Source organism: Phocoena sinus, chromosome 10 (assembly GCF_008692025.1).
Source record: "Phocoena sinus isolate mPhoSin1 chromosome 10, mPhoSin1.pri, whole genome shotgun sequence".
NCBI lineage: Eukaryota > Metazoa > Chordata > Mammalia > Artiodactyla > Phocoenidae > Phocoena > Phocoena sinus.
The window spans coordinates 7,278,276-7,296,049 of NC_045772.1; the positions used below are offsets into that span (position 1 = coordinate 7,278,276).

General features: G+C 41.9%; 1 protein-coding gene across 1 annotated transcript in view; it reads right to left on the minus strand.

Annotated features, from left to right (window-relative positions):
• MEI1 (meiotic double-stranded break formation protein 1) overlaps window positions 1-17,774 on the minus strand; it is a 66,955-nt gene that overhangs the window by 12,677 nt on the left and 36,504 nt on the right. The window contains exons 20-22 of the mRNA XM_032645283.1: window positions 13,541-13,816; window positions 9,098-9,263; window positions 7,879-7,983 (exon numbers count right to left, since the gene is read on the minus strand). Of these exons, the coding sequence (XP_032501174.1) occupies window positions 7,879-7,983; window positions 9,098-9,263; window positions 13,541-13,816 (547 nt within the window). The remainder of the gene's footprint in view (window positions 1-7,878; window positions 7,984-9,097; window positions 9,264-13,540; window positions 13,817-17,774) is intronic.

Genomic DNA, 17,774 nt, shown 5'->3' on the forward strand with positions numbered 1-17,774 from the left:
TACTACACTGTAGAGTAGACATCTACAGAGCACATCCCTTTCCTCTTGGGAATTACCACTCCTTGCTCCCCTGCCCCTCACCATCCTAGATATGAAACCTACCTAAGTCTCCATTCCCTTTTTTTTTTTTTTTTTTTTTTTTGCGGTACGAGGGCCTCTCACTGTTGTGGCCTCTCCCATTGCGGAGCACAGGCTCTGGATGCGCAGGCTCAGCGGCCATGGCTCACGGGCCCAGCTGCTCCACAGCACGTAGGATCTTCCTGGACAGGGGCACGAACCCGTGTCCCCTGCATCGGCAGGCAGACTCTCAACCACTGCGCCACCAGGGAAGCCCCCCTTTTTTTATTTTTTTAATTCAAACAAAAAGTCACAAAAATTATAATCATCCTCATCAGTTCATTCAGTCCCATGTAATTAATTTTTTTTTCATCTTAATCTTTTGTTAGCACTTTTAGGAATTCATCAGTTTTCCATTAGAGTTCTGAACATGCTTATTCATTCAGTTCAGCAATATAGTCAGTTACCAGAAACCTGTACTTGTCAGAGTCTTTTCCATGAATTCCTTGAAGATGAAACCCTTTTATAGGAACATTTTTGCAAAAGCATCAGAGTACACCCAGAACGGTCTGTAAATGACAGAAGACTTAAAAATGACCATGGTTAAAGATTTGATGAAAGTTCATAATAATGCAATTGACAAGGAAATTTGGTTATTTCATGAGATATACATTTTAAAATAATAACTAGAATTATGACATTATACCAGAACACATAAGATTTTTAGGAAATTCATGTAATGTCTGAAACATTCATATTAACATATTTCCACACAAATAACCCAAAGAAAGTTTAGTATTACTTTTTAAAAATCTTTTAATTTAATTTTATTTATTTTTTTATACAGCAGGTTCTTATTGGTCATCAATTTTATACACATCAGTGTATACATGTCAATTCCAATCGCCCAATTCATCACACCACCATCTCCACCCCTCCGCGGCTTTCCCCCCTTGGTGTCCATATGTTTGTTCTCTACAACTGTGTCTCAACTTCTGCCTTGCAAACTGGTTCATCTGTACCATTTTTCTAGGTTCCACATACACGTGTTAATATTCGATATTTGTTTTCCTCTTTCTGACTTACTTCACTCTGTATGACAGTCTCTAGATCCATCCATGTCTCAACAAATGACCCAATTTTGTTCCATTTTATGGCTGAGTAATATTCCATTGTATATATGTACCACATCTTCTTTATCCATTCGTCTGTTGATGGGCATTTAGGTTGCTTCCATGACCTGGCTATTGTAAATAGTGCTGCAATGAACATTGGGGTGCATGTGTCTTTTTGAATTATGGTTTTCTCTGGGTATATGCCCAGTAGTGGGATTGCTGGATAATATGGTAGTTCTATTTTTAGTTTTTTAAGGAACCTCCACAGTAGCTGTATCAAGTTACATTCCCACCAACAGTGCAAGAGGGTTCCCTTTTCTCCACACCCTCTCCAGCATTTGTTGTTTGTAGATTTTCTGATGATGCCCATTCTAACTGGCGTGAGGTGATACCTCATGGTAGTTTTGATTTGCATTTCTCTAATAATTAGTGATGTTGAGCAGCTTTTCACGTGCCTCTTGGCCATCTGTAGGTCTTCTTTGGAGCAATGTCTATTTAGGTCTTCTGCCCATTTTTGGATTGGGTTGTTTGTTTCTTTAATATTGAGCTGCATGAGCTGTTTATATATTTTGGAGATTATTCCTTTGCCCGTTGATTCATTTCCAAATATTTTCTCCCATTCTGAGGGCTGTCTTTTCGTCTTGTTTACGGTTTCCTTTGCTGTGCAAAAGCTTTGAAGTTTCATTAGGTCCCATTTGCTTATTTTTGTTTTTATTTCCATTACTCTAGGAGGTGGATCAAAAAAGATCTTGCTGTGATTTATGTCAAAGAGTGTTCTTCCTATGTTTTCCTCTAAGAGTTTTACAGTTTCCGGTCTTACATTTAGGTCTCGAATCCATTTTGAGTTTATTTTTGTGTATGGTGTTAGGGAGTGTTCTAATTTCATTCTTTTACATGTAGCTGTCCAGTTTTCCCAGCACCACTTATTGAAGAGACTGTCTTTTCTCCATTGTATATCCTTGCCTCCTTTGTCATAGATTAGTTGACCATAGGTGTGTGGGTTTATCTCTGGGCTTTCTATCTTGTTCCATTTATCTATGTTTCTGTTTTTGTGCCAGTACCATATTGTCTTGATTACTGTAGCTTTGTAGTATAGTCTGAAGTCAGGGAGTCTGATTCCTCCAGCTCCATTTTTTTCCATCAAGACTGCTTTGGCTATTTGGGGTCTTTTGTGTCTCCATACAAATTTAAAAATTTTTTCTTCTAGTTCCGTAAAAAATGCCATTGGTAATTTGATAGGGATTGCATTGAACTGTAGATTGCTTTGGGTAGTATAGTCATTTTCACAATATTGATTCGTCCAATCCAAGAACATGGTGTATCTCTCCATCTGTTGGTATCATCTTTAATTTCTTTCATCAGTGTCTTATAGTTTTCTGCATACAGGTCTTTTGTCTCCCTAGGTAGGTTTATTCCTAGGTATTTTATTCTTTTTGTTGCAATGGCAAATGGGAGTGTTTCCTTAATTTCTCTTTCAGATTTTTCATCATTAGTGTATAGGAATGCAAGAGATTTCTGTGCATTAATTTTGTATTCTGCAACTTTACCAAATTCATTGATTAGCTCTAGTAGTTTTCTGGTGGCATTTTTAGGATTCTCTATGTATAGTATCATGTCATCTGCAAACAGCGACAGTTTTACTTCTTCTCTTCCAATTTGTATTCCTTTTATTTCTTTTTCTTCTCTGATTGCCGTGGCTTGGACTTCCAAAACTATGTTGAATAATAGTGGTGACAGTGGACATCCTTGTCTTGTTCCTGATCTTAGAGGAAATGCTTTCAGTTTTTCACCATTGAGACTGATGTTTGCTGTGAGTTTGTCGTACATGGCCTTTATTATGTTGAGGTAGGTTCCCTCTATGCCCACTTTCTGGAGAGTTTTTTCATAAATGGGTGTTGAATTTTGTCAAAAGCTTTTTCTGCATCTATTAGGATGATCATATGGTTTTTATTCTTCAATTTGTTAATATGGTGTATCACATAGATTGATTTGCGTATATTGAAGAATACTTGCATCCCTGGGATAAATCCCACTTGATCATGGTTTATGATCCTTTTAATGTGTTGCTGGATTCTGTTTGCTAGTATTTTGTTGAGGATTTTTGCATCTATATTCATCAGTGATGTTGGTCTGTAATTTTCTTTTTTGTAGTATCTTTGTCTGGTTTTGGTATCAGGGTGATGGTGGCCTCATAGAATGAGTTTGGGAGTGTTCCTTCCTCTGCAATTTTTTGGAAGAGTTTGAGAAGGATGGGTGTTAGCTCTTCTCTAGATGGTTGATAGAATTCACCTGTGAAGCTATCTGGTTCTGGACTTTTGTTTGTTGGAAGATTTTTAATCACAGTTTCAATTTCATTACTTGTGATTGGTCTGTTCATATTTTCTATTTCTTCCTGGTTCAGTCTTGGAAGGTTATACCTTTCTAAGAATTTGTCCAATTCTTCCAGGTGGTCCATTTTATTGGCATAGAGTTGCTTGTAGTAGTCTCTTAGGATGCTTTGTATTTCTGCGGTGTCTGTTGTAACTTCTTCTTTTTCATTTCTAATTTTATTGATTTGAGTCCTCTCCCTCTTTTTCTTGATGAGTCTGGTTAATGGTTTATCAATTTTGTTTATCTTCTCAAAGAACCAGCTTTTAGTTTTATTGATCTTTGTTATTGTTTTGTTTCTATTTCATTTGTTTCTGCTCTGATCTTTATGATTTCTTTCCTTCTGCTAACTTTGGGTTTTGTTTGTTCTTCTCTAGTTCCTTTAGGTGTAAGGTTAGACTGTTGTGTTTTTTTTGCGGTACGCAGGCCTCTCACTGTTGTGGCCTCTCCCGCTGCAGAGCACAGGCTCCCAGATGCGTAGGCTCAGCAGCCATGGCTCATGGGCCCAGCCGCTCTGCGGCACGTGGGATCCTACCAGACCGGGGCACGAACCCGTGTCCCCCACATCGGCAGGCGGACTATCAACCACTGCGCCACCAGGGAAGCCCGGTTAGATTGTTTATTTGAGATTTTTCTTGTTTCTTTAGGTAGGCTTGTACAGCTATAAACTTCCCTCTTAGAACTGCTTTTGCTGCATCCTATAGGTTTTGGATCATAGTGTTTTCACTGTCATTTGTCTCTAGGCGTTTTTTGATTTCCTCTTTGATATCTTCAGTGATCTCTTGGTTATTTAGTAACATATTGTCTAGCCTCCATGTGTTTGTGTTTTTTACGTTTTTTTCCCTGTAATTGATTTCTAATCTCATAGTGTTGTGGTCAGAAAAGATGCTTGATATGATTTCACTTTTCTTAAATTTACTGAAGCTTGATTTGTGACACAGGATGTGATCTGTCCTGGAGAGTGTTCCATGTGCACTTGAGAAGAAAGTGTAATCTGCTGTTTTGGGATGGAATGTCCTATAAATATCAATTAAATCTATCTGGTCTATTGTGTCATTTAAAGCTTCTGTTTCCTTATTTATTTTCATTTTGGATGATCTGTCCATTGGTGTAAGTGAGGTGTTAAAGTCCCCCACTATTATTGTGTTACTGTCGATTTCCTGTTTTATAGCTGTTAGCAGTTGCCTTATGTATTGAAGTGCTCCTATGTTGGGTGCATATATATTTATAATTGTTATATCTTCTTCTTGGATTGATCCCTTGATCATTATGTAGTGTCCTTCCTTGTCTCTTGTAACATTCTTTATTTTAAAGTCTATTTTATCTGATTTGAGTATTGCTACTCCAGCTTTCTTTTGATTTCCATTTGCATGGAATATCTTTTTTCATCCCCTCACTTTCAGTCTGTATGTGTCCCTAGGTCTGAAGTGGGTCTCTTAGAGACAGCATATATATGGGTCTTGTTTTTGTATCCATTCAGCAAGCCTGTGTCTTTTGGTTGGAGCATTTAATCCATTAACGTTTAAGGTAATATCAATATGTATGTTCCTATGACCATTTTCTTAATTGTTTTGGGTTTGTTTTTGTAGTTCCTTTTCTTCTCTTGTGTTTCCCAGTTAGAGAAGTTCCTTTAGCATTTGTTGTAGAGCTGGTTTGGTGGTGCTGAATTCTCTTAGCTTTTGCTTGTCTGTAAAGCTTTTGGTTTCTCCATCAAATCTGAATGAGACCCTTGCTGGGTACAGTAATCTTGTTTTTAGGTTCTTCCCTTTCATCACTTTATTAAGTATATCATGCCACTCCCTTCTGGCTTGTAGAGTTTCTGCTGAGAAATCAACTGTTAACCTTGTGGGAGTTCCCTTGTATGTTATTTGTCGTTTTTCCCTTGCTGCTTTCAATAATTTTTCTTTGTCTTTAATTTTTGCCAATTTGATTACTATGTGTCTTAGCGTGTTTCTCCTTGGGTTTATGCTGTATGGGACTCTCTGTGCTTCCTAGACTTGGGTGGCTATTTCCTTTCCCATGTTAGGGACATTTTCGACTATTCTTCAAATATTTTCTTGGATCCTTTCTCTCTCTCTTCTCCGTCTGGGACCCCTATAATGTGAATGTTGTTGCGTTTAATGTTGTCCCTGAGGTCTCTTAGGCTGTCTTCATTTCTTTTCATTCTCTTTTCTTTATTCTCTTCCACAGCAGTGAATTCCACCATTCTTTCTTCCAGGTCACTTATCTGTTCTTCTGCCTCAGTTATTCTGCTATTGATTCCTTCTAGTGTAGTTTTCATTTCAGTTATTGTATTGTTCATCTCTGTTTGTTTGTTCTTTAATTCTTCTAGGTCTTTGTTAAACATTTCTTGCATCTTCTCGATCTTTGCCTCCATTCTTTTTCTGAGGTCCTGGATCATCTTCACTATCATTATTCTGAATTCTTTTTCTGGAAGGTTGCCTATCTCCACTTCATTTAGTTGTTTTTCTGGGGTTTTATCTTGTTCCTTCATATGGTACATAGCCCTCTGCCTTTTCATCTTGTCTATCTTTCTGTGAATGTGGTTTTTGATCCACAGGCTGCAGGTCCGTAGTTCTTCTTGCTTCTGCTGTCTGCCCCACCATTCACTTTTTTGGCAGCCACAGTACACTTTACTTTACTTGGCTTGTGGTCAACCAGACAAGCAGGCCCCCCAAACATACCCTCACCTGTGAACTACAGTCCTCTACCCTCAATGCTCTCAAATAAAAGTACTCAAGGGTTATACGTAAATGTATAGTCACTTCACGTGTATGTTTCAGCCTGTTATTTCTCCCTGTTAGAGGCCCTTTCTATTTATTTATTTGGCCACACTGTATGGCTTGTGGGATCTTAGTTCCCCAACCAGGGATCAAACCCATGCCCCCTGCAATGGAAGTGCAGAGCCCTAACCACTGGACAACCAGGGAATTCCCTAGAGGCCCTTTTTTTTTTTAGTAGATTACTGCTTTTTTTTTTTTTAAACATCTTTACTGGAGTATAATTGTTTACAATGGTGTGTTAGTTTCTGCTTTATAACAAAGTGAATCAGCTATACATATACATATATCCCCATATCTCCTCCCTCTTGCTTCTTCCTCCCACCCTCCCTATCCCACCCCTCTAGGTGGTCACAAAGCACCGAGCTGATCTCCCTGTGCTATGTGGCTGCTTCCCACTAGCTATCTATTTTACATTTGGTAGTGTATATATGTCCATGCCACTCTCTCACTTCATCCCAGCTTACCCTCCCCCTCCCCGTGTCCTCAAGTCCATTCCCTAGAGGCCTTTTTGATGGCTGTTTTTGTCACACACAGACCTCCCTCCCAGCTGAGCATCACCCTTAACCTGATAAGTTAGGCAGCCATGACCAGCTCCACGTCAGGCCTGGAGGCTCTTTTTGAGCTAGACACTGATCTTCTCATGAGAAGCCTTGGGCTCCAGGCAGGGAAAAAAACCATCCTTACCTGTGGCCACCTGACAGTCAACAGGTACTGACGACACACCATTTCTCCTATTAATTTCAACCTTGCTTCAACAAATCTTCCTGAGGGTACTGCCTATGAACTAGTGCCCGCATTAATGAGCAATAAAAGGTCCTGAGAGGTTTGAAGTATGGGTAGAAAAGAAGCCTAGAGAACTGTGACTGGATCATCAGATCCTGAGTCAGCTGTGGGGTGAAGTGGAAAACTGAGCTTGTGCCAGGAAAAATGAAGATACATGGATTGTACCCCATGAAGGCCTACTCTGTGCCAAGCATCCTGTGGCATTCTACATCTACGGTTATTTTTGTATCAACCCTAAATCAGGTATGCACTATTATTTTACCTAGGAGGAACCAAAGGCTCATAGAGGCTAGGTGACTGCCCAAGGTTGCATAATTAGTGACTAAGCTGAGAACAAACCCAGGCATTCCTGATTCTGGAGCTTGTCACAATGATTTTCCAAACATTACCAGAGAATGAGCAGAGAAAGATCTGGAAGGTCCTTTATCAAGAAGCCCACAGGAGATCAACCAATCAGGGAACTGTGCACGAGCTGATTGCATACCCTGCAACCCTCCTCCCTCACCTTGCCTTTAAAAATGCTTTGCTGAAACCCTTCGGGGAGTTCAGGGTTTGGGGGCATGAGTCCCCGTTCTCCTTGCACAGCCCTGCAATAAACCTCTCACTCCTCCAAAAAGAAAAAAAAAAAAAGCCCACAGGAGTAGACTGACCCACTGGCTTCTTACAAAAAGATGAAAGGGTGGAAGAAAGGAACAAGGCCAGCACCACTGAGAGCACACCAACAGCACGCCCAGCCCCAGGCCCTCAGGCACTGTCCCAAGCAGCCAGAGCACCTTGGTGAAGGAGCTTCATGGCCATGCTGTCCAGTTCTTGCTCTGACTCGTTTCTCAGCTGCACTAAGGAGAGGAGGCTCAGCAGCAAAGGCAGGTTCCCCGAGGCTGTGAGAAACAAGGAGAGCTGGTCAGGTGGATTGACCATCAGATCACCCTAAGGTCAGACAGGCACCCACGACCCACCAGCAGTAAATAGTTTGTTGGGATTTACCCCTATTTCCTGTCTTTTTCCTTCTTCATTTAGAAGAGGGGCAACTGACATACTGAGTGCCAGCTCTGGGTTGGGTACCAGGAATTCATTATTTCACTTAATCATCCTAAAAATCATGTGAAGTAGGGATTGTTATTCCTATTTTGCAGTTAAGAAAACTGAGGCCCAGAGAGGCTGAGTGACATCTCCAAGGCCCCACAGCAGCAGGGCCAGGGCCAGAACTTGAACCCAAATCTCAATCCAGTGCTCACAGTCATTCCACTATGTGTTTCCAAGAAATCTCATGGCTCTTAAACACTATTATTAGTTAGTTGTGGCTCGTCCTTCCCTGAGAAAGAAAGACTCAGCTCTTCTAGATACCCTTAAACATACCTCCAAACCGCTGTCCTCAATCAGAACTGGACCAAGTGAGCCACAGCTCTCTACCTACTTCCTCTTAATTGCTTTGAAATTTAAAAATTCAACTTTCTGAGAGTAATCAGACCAATCCCAGTCTTTCAGTGTCTTCATACTGTACCAAATATCAAGCTTCCTTGACTCCAGGGAGTCCCATTCCAGATTTAGAAACCATTCTTTTGGATCTCACCAGGAGCTTCCAATACATCACAGATCCACCCCCTTCCCAGCCCCTGCTGGCTGCTGCTGCCTCCCTGACCTCCCCAGTATTTACCCCTTTTTTCTTCCCAACTGGAGGCTGCCATTCCTGTGATAAACAGCTCTGAGCACATGCTGGGCAGGGTGGGGACATGCATGCATACATCAAACACTCTCACCCATGCAGACATTAAACATAAGCACACTCAAACCACACACACAAACCAAATATGTTGAGCACCCACTCTCCAATGAGAGGAAGGAGATAAAGTTTAGTTTGATGCCCCACTGTTCTGTCTTTTCTTTTGCATGGAAAACTCAGATTCTCTCTCCTAGAGCAGACCTCATCAGGGCAGAGGTGCCATTCTGTCTGACCTTCAGGTCAATACATGCCCCCAGCAGCTGCAGACTGACCTTCTGATGGGGAGGACCCATGTTCCACCAGCAGATGCTGTAGGATCAGCAGGAAGTGGCCTCGGATGAGACCACCCACTTGGACATCCTCATTCCTCCTCAAAAAGGTCCTCAGGACGATCAGTACCTTGCGGGCTGTGTCCACTGGACTGGAATAGATGAGGTCCTGAGCAGGAGAGAAGGAAGCCAGAGCTCAGAGGGCATTATGGTTAGGGACAGGTGGACAGTGAATAAGAGAGGAGCTGGGGAAGGGTCCCAAATGATGGTGTCACAGAACCTGGGGAAAGAAGCACTCACTCAGCATCTACCGTGCATCATCCTGTCAAATAAGTCTATCCTAAATAGGAGAAAATGAAGGCTCAGAGAGATTATGTGGTGTGCCAAACTTCATGTAAGCTAGTAAGTGGCACAATTAGGATTTGAATATGGGTCTCCTAACTCCAAGCCCAAAGCTCTTTCTACTTTCTGGGATGCCTCTCTCTTGTAAATGGAATTACAGGGTCAAGAAGAGGTTATTTCAGAACAGGGGACCTGAGGGTGCCTTAAGGGAGACAGGGGCGGGGGATGGAGATGTCAAAGGGCAGGCAGAGGATGGGTTAGGACAGATTCAGGGTACAGGAAGGGAAGCAAGGACCAGATCAGGCCTTGTCTCTGCCATGGCATCTGGCTATTTCTGCCCCAAGGTGTAAAGGCCTTGGTTTCAGAAGGTGGGAAAGAACATTGCTTTTTATTTGCTTTCAGAGTTATTTTAACGAGTATATGTTAAAGGCAAAGCCAGCAGAAGCCACACCAGAGGCTATCCTACTGATAGCTCCTGGCACCTTCCAGCTCAAACAAGCCTATTCCATTGGACAGGCCAGTTAGGGCTGGGTGTCATGAAACCAAGGTTACACACAGACTCCCTTTCCAGGGAAGACAACTTCTGACACAGAGAGACATGATTACAGGGCAACTGGCCAGACAAATCCAGATGGGCTGATCACTGGGTAGCACAGGGGTGTCTGGGCCTGGCTCTTTAAAAACCTCCACAGCTGCCAGAGAAACAACTATAATATTGATGAAATAATTCATATTTTATGGCAAGATGAGAAAAATTAACAAAAATTTTTTTCTACTCGTTTGGGCCTCTTCCCTCCCCTTTGGCGTATACTGTGCATCTGCATTAACCAGACCTCCTTAGGAGACAACATTCTTTCTTAATCTCATCAAGGGTCACAACGCACAACTCCTTAGGGGATAATTTCCTTCCTAATCTTGTAAGGAGCCATGATGACCTGTGACCCACTACTTGCTTTGTACATGTAGATCTGGATTGTGTAAACTGTCGATAACACATCATTTAACCGTTTGTCTCAAAAACTTACATCACTGTGCTTTGACCTCTTACAGGCAGAACAGTCCTCAGAGCTTTCCTTTTTTTTTTGCCACACCACGTGGCTTGCGGGACCTTAGTTCCCCAACTAGGGATCGAACCCTTTCCCCCTGCAGTGGAAGCACAGAGTCCTAACCACTGGACCACCAGGGAATTTCCCTCAGAGCTTTCTGAAAGACTGTCTCCTGGGTTATAATCCTCAGGTTGGCTCAAATAAAATTTTCCATTTCTTTCTTAGATTGACTATTGATTAATTTTTGTTGACATTATCAATAGCAATCACTCAATTAGGGCCTGATAATGTCAGGTACTGTGCTGTGTTTAAACTGTAGTTGTATGTTTGTTTATACATTATCTGTATCTTCATGATAACTCTTCCAGCTAGGTGCACCCCGATTTTTCAAATGAGCAAACTGGGACAGATTAAGTAGTTTGCCTATCAAGAAAGCAGTGGCATTGTAAGTTCTACTACACTGTGATTTAATGAAGGGCAGGGATGAGATTGGCTTCATTTTTGTTACCTTGTAGGGACTCAGAAAACATCTCTGGAAGGAAAGGATCTCAGAATGAGAGGGCTAGAGGTTCATTTCCACCAACCTTTTTTACTTTACAGAGTATGAGGCTAAAGCCCAGATGAGGTGTGATTTGCCCAAGGTCACAGGGCCCAAGGCCAAACCAGTTTCCCACTCCTGCTCCTTCACTGGTACACAGCTGCCTGACTGCCAGAGCTGGTCCCTTAGAAACCTGAGTTAGTAAATGTTAACAGTGCAAAAGGAAGGGGGCTACTTAGCATTTAGCAGCCATGCTGAATGTCAGGGGAAGTAGTGCACCCCACCATATGGGTCAGTGGGAAGGCTCTGGGTGGAGCATGGCCCACTCCACAGTCTCTCCTGTCCAGAGCTGTCCAGAACTCTCTGGGACTGGACCGACCAGAGGGATGTGGCCAAGCAGGGAACAAACAGAGCTTCTGTTTTTTACACATAAACAACCTACATGAAAGACCACGCGTTGATAAGAGTGGCAATTAACAGCTTTGTTTTCACCTGTTAATTACACATATCAAAAACAGAAATTGGTACCACCACATATTTTTAGACTCTTTCCTCTCCTGCGGCTAGAAGCTGGGGAGAAATGGTAGGAATTATATATACATGAACAAACAACAAAGCTGTTCCTTGCTATTTTTTCTTACCACTGATGTTTCTAGGATCTAATTTAGTGAAAAACTCATTAATTTAGGCTCCAGTCATGGTCATGATCTTTATTAGCTATATGACCTTGGCAATTCAATAAGCCTCTGTGAGATTAACATTCTTTATCTGGTTCAGAGTCAGTCAATAATCAGTGAATGATAGTCTACCGTGTATAGCATATCACAAGTGTTCCTATACATTCTTTCATTTATCCCCATGTTATCTCCCTTATGCATGTGAGGAAACCGAAGCTCAGAGAAGCCTTCATCTTCCAGTTGTTAGTGGTTTGTTGTGTCTGAGTCTCTCACTGGCCCATGCGGCAGGGACTAGGTGAAATTCATCCCTATATCCCTAGTGCTCAAACAGCTCTCCCATTAGATGAAACACTGAATTTAGCTGAGTTTACTAGAAAGAACATTAGGGAGTCAAAATCTGGGTTTTAATCTCAGCTCTTGTGACCTTGGACGAATCTCTCTAAAACTATTTCTTCATCTGTTTAAAAAGAAAAAAATAAGATACCATGATTAGTATCTTTCTCAGAAGATCTGAATTTTTCTTTTTTGAGAGACTTAGATCTGTCCAGACCCCTAACTCAATAGGTCAGCAAAGATTTATAAGTACCTGTTATGTGTGAGGAATTGACCCTGAATACATTACCTGGCAAAGAAAATCCAGTATCTTAGCTCTGTCCATTGCTACTCTGCCTGGCATCCCATCTTTTCTTCTTTCCCTATGCACTAATGGTTTATTTTTAACCCGTTCCTTCTTCTCTTTTCTTCCTCCTCCAAGGAAGAATTTGAGCCAAAGCATGAATGTGGCCCCTATCAAGCCAACACGTGTGTGATTTCACAAGATGACAGATCTTAGGGAAAAAGGTGAAGATTTAAGTCTGTGTGGGGAGTGTGTACATGAGAATGTGAATACAGACAGATGTAGGTACCTAAGGATGTGAGATATACAATATGCAGGTGTTATTTCCACCACAGTCACTCCAATAAAGTCAGGGAATCGTGTTTGTTGATGATAAGAATATCAAAGGAACACCCACTCTTCTCTAAAGGGCTATGTCATTCTTCCAGGACTAAGGGGTGGGGAGCCAAGTAACTGGCATTGAAGGCAGGGGTTCTAAAAAGAGTGTCTCATATGCTAGTGTGCTCAGTTTGGGACCTAAAACTAGTAACTGGTCACTAAATACAAATCGTCAAATGTGTAAATAATTTCCTTTTTAATATATATATATATAAATTATAGGAGTCATCTCTATAATAATGAGGAAAAAAAGATGGAATTAAAGTCAGTGTGTTAGAAACTACAGACAGCAGGCGGCTTACTTATCTAACTGATGTACCTGACAGAAATTATAGGAATGTCTTACTTCATAAAAAAAGCAATGGAATATGCAATAAACTCATGACAAAAAAATTCTGGGTATGCCTAAGGGAGGGTGTTGCACATGTAACATTATCCTGAGAGTTATGGTAGAAAAGAGGCCGAGTCCCTCTGCTATCAGACATCTTAATCTACGTGCCCCAGGGGTCCCCTATGACATCAAACCCTTGTTAACAGAATATGCTTAAGAGAAGACAGGGAGGCGAGAGGGAATGGTGACTGAGGTCAGCATTTCATAGGTATATCCCCTGGGGATTAGAGAGGCATATATCTCTCAGTGAGCAGACCTCCATCAGACTTCAGAAAGGGTATAGACTTACAGAAACCAGGCACCTGCCAGCCGAAAGCACCTCCTACTCACATGGAAACAGTGATAAGTCCAGAGGCAGGCAGAAGCAGCTGCGGGTGCTTCCTGACCTCAATAAACCAGCTCCCAGAGAGAGAGGGCCCACCATCTCTGAATGTAGAAATGAGCAAGTGGTCACCTACCAGCAAAATGAGCAGGGTGCTGGGGCTGCTTCTGAGCACATGAAACAGGGCTGCTAAGCTGGCGGGAAGGGTGGGCTGCCCAGCAGAGGCGACATCATCCAGCTCCTCACAGATGCTCTCTTCCCAGGAGAACCAAAGTTCCAGTACACGGTGCCCAAACCTACTCATCAGCTCTGGATACAACAGGAATAACCTGAGCAGGAGGGGGTGGTGGGTGTACACTAGGTGCAGGTCCGGGATGCCCTCTAGTAATTTTCTGATGGCACCAACCACAGCCTGAAGGCAAAGAAGAAAGGGGCTAAATACACCTTGCAGAGGACTCAAGAGACTCCAATCCCCAACAAACACAGACAGCCAAGACAGAGCGGGAAAAATGTACTGGCTTCTCAGTGCTCCAGGATATCTACACTGGCTCATCCCAGCACCCTCTAGAGAAAAGAAAACCTCACTGTGCTTACCTTATAACAGTGGTCCTCAACTGGGGGTGATTTTGCTCCTCAGGGGACATTTTAAAATGTTTACAGACATTTCTGATTGTCTTGATTGGGAGAGTGCTACTGGCATCCAGTAGGAGAGAGCAGGATCCCACTAAATATCCTACAATGCACAGGACAGCCTCCCACAGAAAAGAGTTATACTGTGCAAAATGTTAATAGTGCCATGGCTGAGAAACCCAGCTCTATAATGATACCACAGTGTACCATAATTGTCAGCGTGTACTTGTCTACCTCCCACACTAGACTTGAGATGCTTGAGGGCAGGGACTGTGACAGATTGATCTGTGCACTTGGCATAAGACCTGGCACAGAGAAAGCAAAGGGCAGGTGTTCTGAATCATTTATTAACCCTCAAAAACCTATCTCTTCCCATTGTACATATTACAAAGCTCAAATTCCTTAACATGCTATTTTAAGAATTTTATAGTTTATAGTTTTCACTCTTCATTTGGGTCTTTGATCTATTTTGATTTATTTTTTGTGTACGGTATGAGGTAAGGGTCCAACTTCATTCTGTTGCTTGTGGATATCCAGCTGTCCCAACACCATTTATTAAAAAGGCTGTTCTTTCCCCACTGAATTGTCTTGGCATCCTTTTAAAAATATATGGGCTTCAGCTTCCCTGGTGGCGCAGTGGTTGAGAGTCCGCCTGCTGATGCAGGGGACACGGGTTCGTGCCCTGGTCCAGGAAGATCCCACATGCCGTGGAGCGGCTGGGCCCGTGAGCCATGGCCGCTGAGCCTCCGCATCCGGAGCCTGTGCTCCGCAACGGGAGAGGCCACAACAGTGAGAGGCCCGCGTACCGCAAAAAAAAATAAAAATAAAATAAAATATGGGTTTATTTTTGGACTCTTAGTTCTATTCCATTGATCTGATTGTCTATGCTAGACATATACCAGAACCACACTGTCTTGATTACTCTATTTTTGTAGTAAGTTTAAATTAAGAAGTGTGAGCCCTCCAACCTTGTGCTTTTTTTTTTAATTTATTAATTTTTTTGGCTGTGTTGGGTCTTTGTTGCTGCATGCGGGCTTTCTCTAGTTGCGGCAAGTGGGGGCTACTCCTCGTTGCGGTGCACGGGTTTCTCACTGCAGTGGCTTCTCTTGTCATGGAGCATGGGCTCTAGGTGCACGGGCTTCAGTAGTTGTGGCACGCGGGCTCACCAGTTGTGGCGCACGGGCTCTAGAGTGCAGGCTCAGTAGTTGTGGCGCACGGGCTTAGATGCTCTGTGGCATGTAGGATCTTCCCAGACCAGGGCTCGAACCCGTATCCTCTGCATTGGCAGGCGGATTCTTAACTACTGCACCACAAGGAAAGCCCTGTGCTTCTTTTTCAAGATTGTTTTGGCTATTTTGGGTCCCTTGCATTTCCATATAAATTTTAGGATCAACTTGTCTATTTCTGGACAAAAAAAGAGAAGGCAGGGACTCTCCTGGTGGCGCAGTGGATAAGAATCCGCCTGCTGCAACTAGAGAAGTCCTGTGTGCAGCAACGAAGACCCAACGCAGCCAAAAATGAATAAAATTAAATCTTAAAAAAAAAAAAAAGAAGGCAACAGGAATTTTGATCAAGATTATGTTGAATCTATAGATCAATTTGGGGAGTACTGCCATTTGAACACTATTGTCTTCTTTTTTCCTAATTTTATTGAGATATAATTGATGTATAACATTGTATAAGTTTAAGGAGTATAACATAATGATCTGATAAATGTATATATTGTGAAATGATTACCACAATAAGTTTAGTCAACATCCATCACCTCACATAATTACAAAAGTTTTTTCCTTGTGATGAAAACTTTTAAGATCTACTTTCTTAGCAACTTTCAAATATAGAAAACAACATTGTTAGCTGTAGTCATCATGATGTACATTACATCCCTAGCACTTATTTATCTTATAACTGGCCATTAAGTCTTCTGATTCATGAACACAGGTTGTCTTTCTATTTAGTTATGTATTCTTTAAATTCTTTCAATAATGTTTTGTGAGTTTCAGTGATCAAGTCCTTGCACTTCTTTTGTTAAATTTATTCCTATATATTTAATTTCTTAATGCTACTGTAAATGGAATTATTTTCTTAATTTCCTTTTCGAGCATGTTATTAAAGACTTAGGTCTACCTCCCAGCTTCTTTCCACTCCTTCTCCCACGTGACCTAGCCAAGCCACACTAAACTAGGCTTCTTTCCTTGAATGGATAGACTGGGTAACTCCCCACTTCTGTATCTTAAATCTTACTCTACTCTCAGCCTGAAAGTTCTCCCTTCACTACCTCCATCTCTTCCACGAAGCCTCTCTGATGCCACAATCGGACACAACCTCTTGCCCCTTGTGCTTTCGTAGCTCTCAATGGTCCTCCAGCTCCAGGGAGCAGTGCAGCTGTTCCCTGCCTTGTAGGAGATCTTTTTGTCTCTCTTGCCAAACTGGTGCTCCCTGAGGGCAGGGAGTTTGTTTGATTCACCTCAACCCTGACAGGGACCTACATGGCACCTGGCACATGATAAGTGGTCAATGCATATAGGGGAGTTATTGTTTAATGGGTATAGAGTTTCAGTTTTGCAAGATGAAAAGATTTCTGGAGATAGATGGTGGTGAGATGGTTGCACAACAATATTAATGTACACAATACCATTACTGTGCACTAAAAATGGTTAAGATAGTAAATTTTATGTTTGTGTATTTTACCACAATTTTTTTAAAAACCTGGATAAATAAATAAAAATAGAAAAACAAAAATGAAGTGAAAAAAAACAAGTTGTGACTGTATATTGCCATTTATATATTTATATAAGAATTTTTTAAATGCAAAACAATGTTATATATCATTTATGGATTCACACCTAAGAGGGGAAATCTGGAGCTCCTCCATAAACTACCTTCTAAGTCTCCACACCCACTGGTAGATGGGAAGAGAGGGCCCCCAAGAACCAATCTTGCCACGATTATTAGTCTTGAAGCCATCAGGACTATTCCTATTGTGTCCTTTTCCCCCGTTTACGTCAGTCACCTCAGAAAGCCCAGAAATTTCAGGTCACCCCCATATGGCTCAGGACATGCCCTCTTTAAATCCCATCTCCCACTCTTACACAGCTCCACAACCCTTCCATGTGCCCTCTAGAACTCACTCACAGTTATCAGCAAATTCCCTATGTCCTGTACCTCTTTGAATATTCCCTTCACCTTGCTGCTTTGATTCTCTGCCAAAAACCTCTTTTGCCTACAGTCTCTCAAGGGGGGCTATTTTCACTCCCACTTCCCTAGTTTGAAAACCTTGGCCTCTAAATTCTCTTACTTCCTCCTTCTAATCTCCTTTACCTGCCTCAGCCATTCATTCCCACGGTCATGTATCCAGACCTTGTCATTACAAAGAACTGCACCCTCCCAAATAATCCCAATTTCAAGCATCCCATTTTACCACCACCCCTCCTATCTTTCCAGCTCACTCCCTCTAGTATTTCAATTCAACAATTCTTTGACCCTCATGAGAACCAAAATCTTTGAAAATATCCTTTTATTTTCTCTTATTCTCATACTTCACACTGGTCCATCAAGAGATCCTATGGCACCAACTTCAAAATATATCCAGAAGCTGACAATTTTCACCACCTACTCCACTATCTCTTGCCTACATTATTGCTGTAGCCTCCTAACTGGTTTCTGCATCCTTACCCTTGTACTCCTCTGTTATATTGTCCTAGTGGCCAGAGTGATCTTGTTTAATCCAGCCATGAATT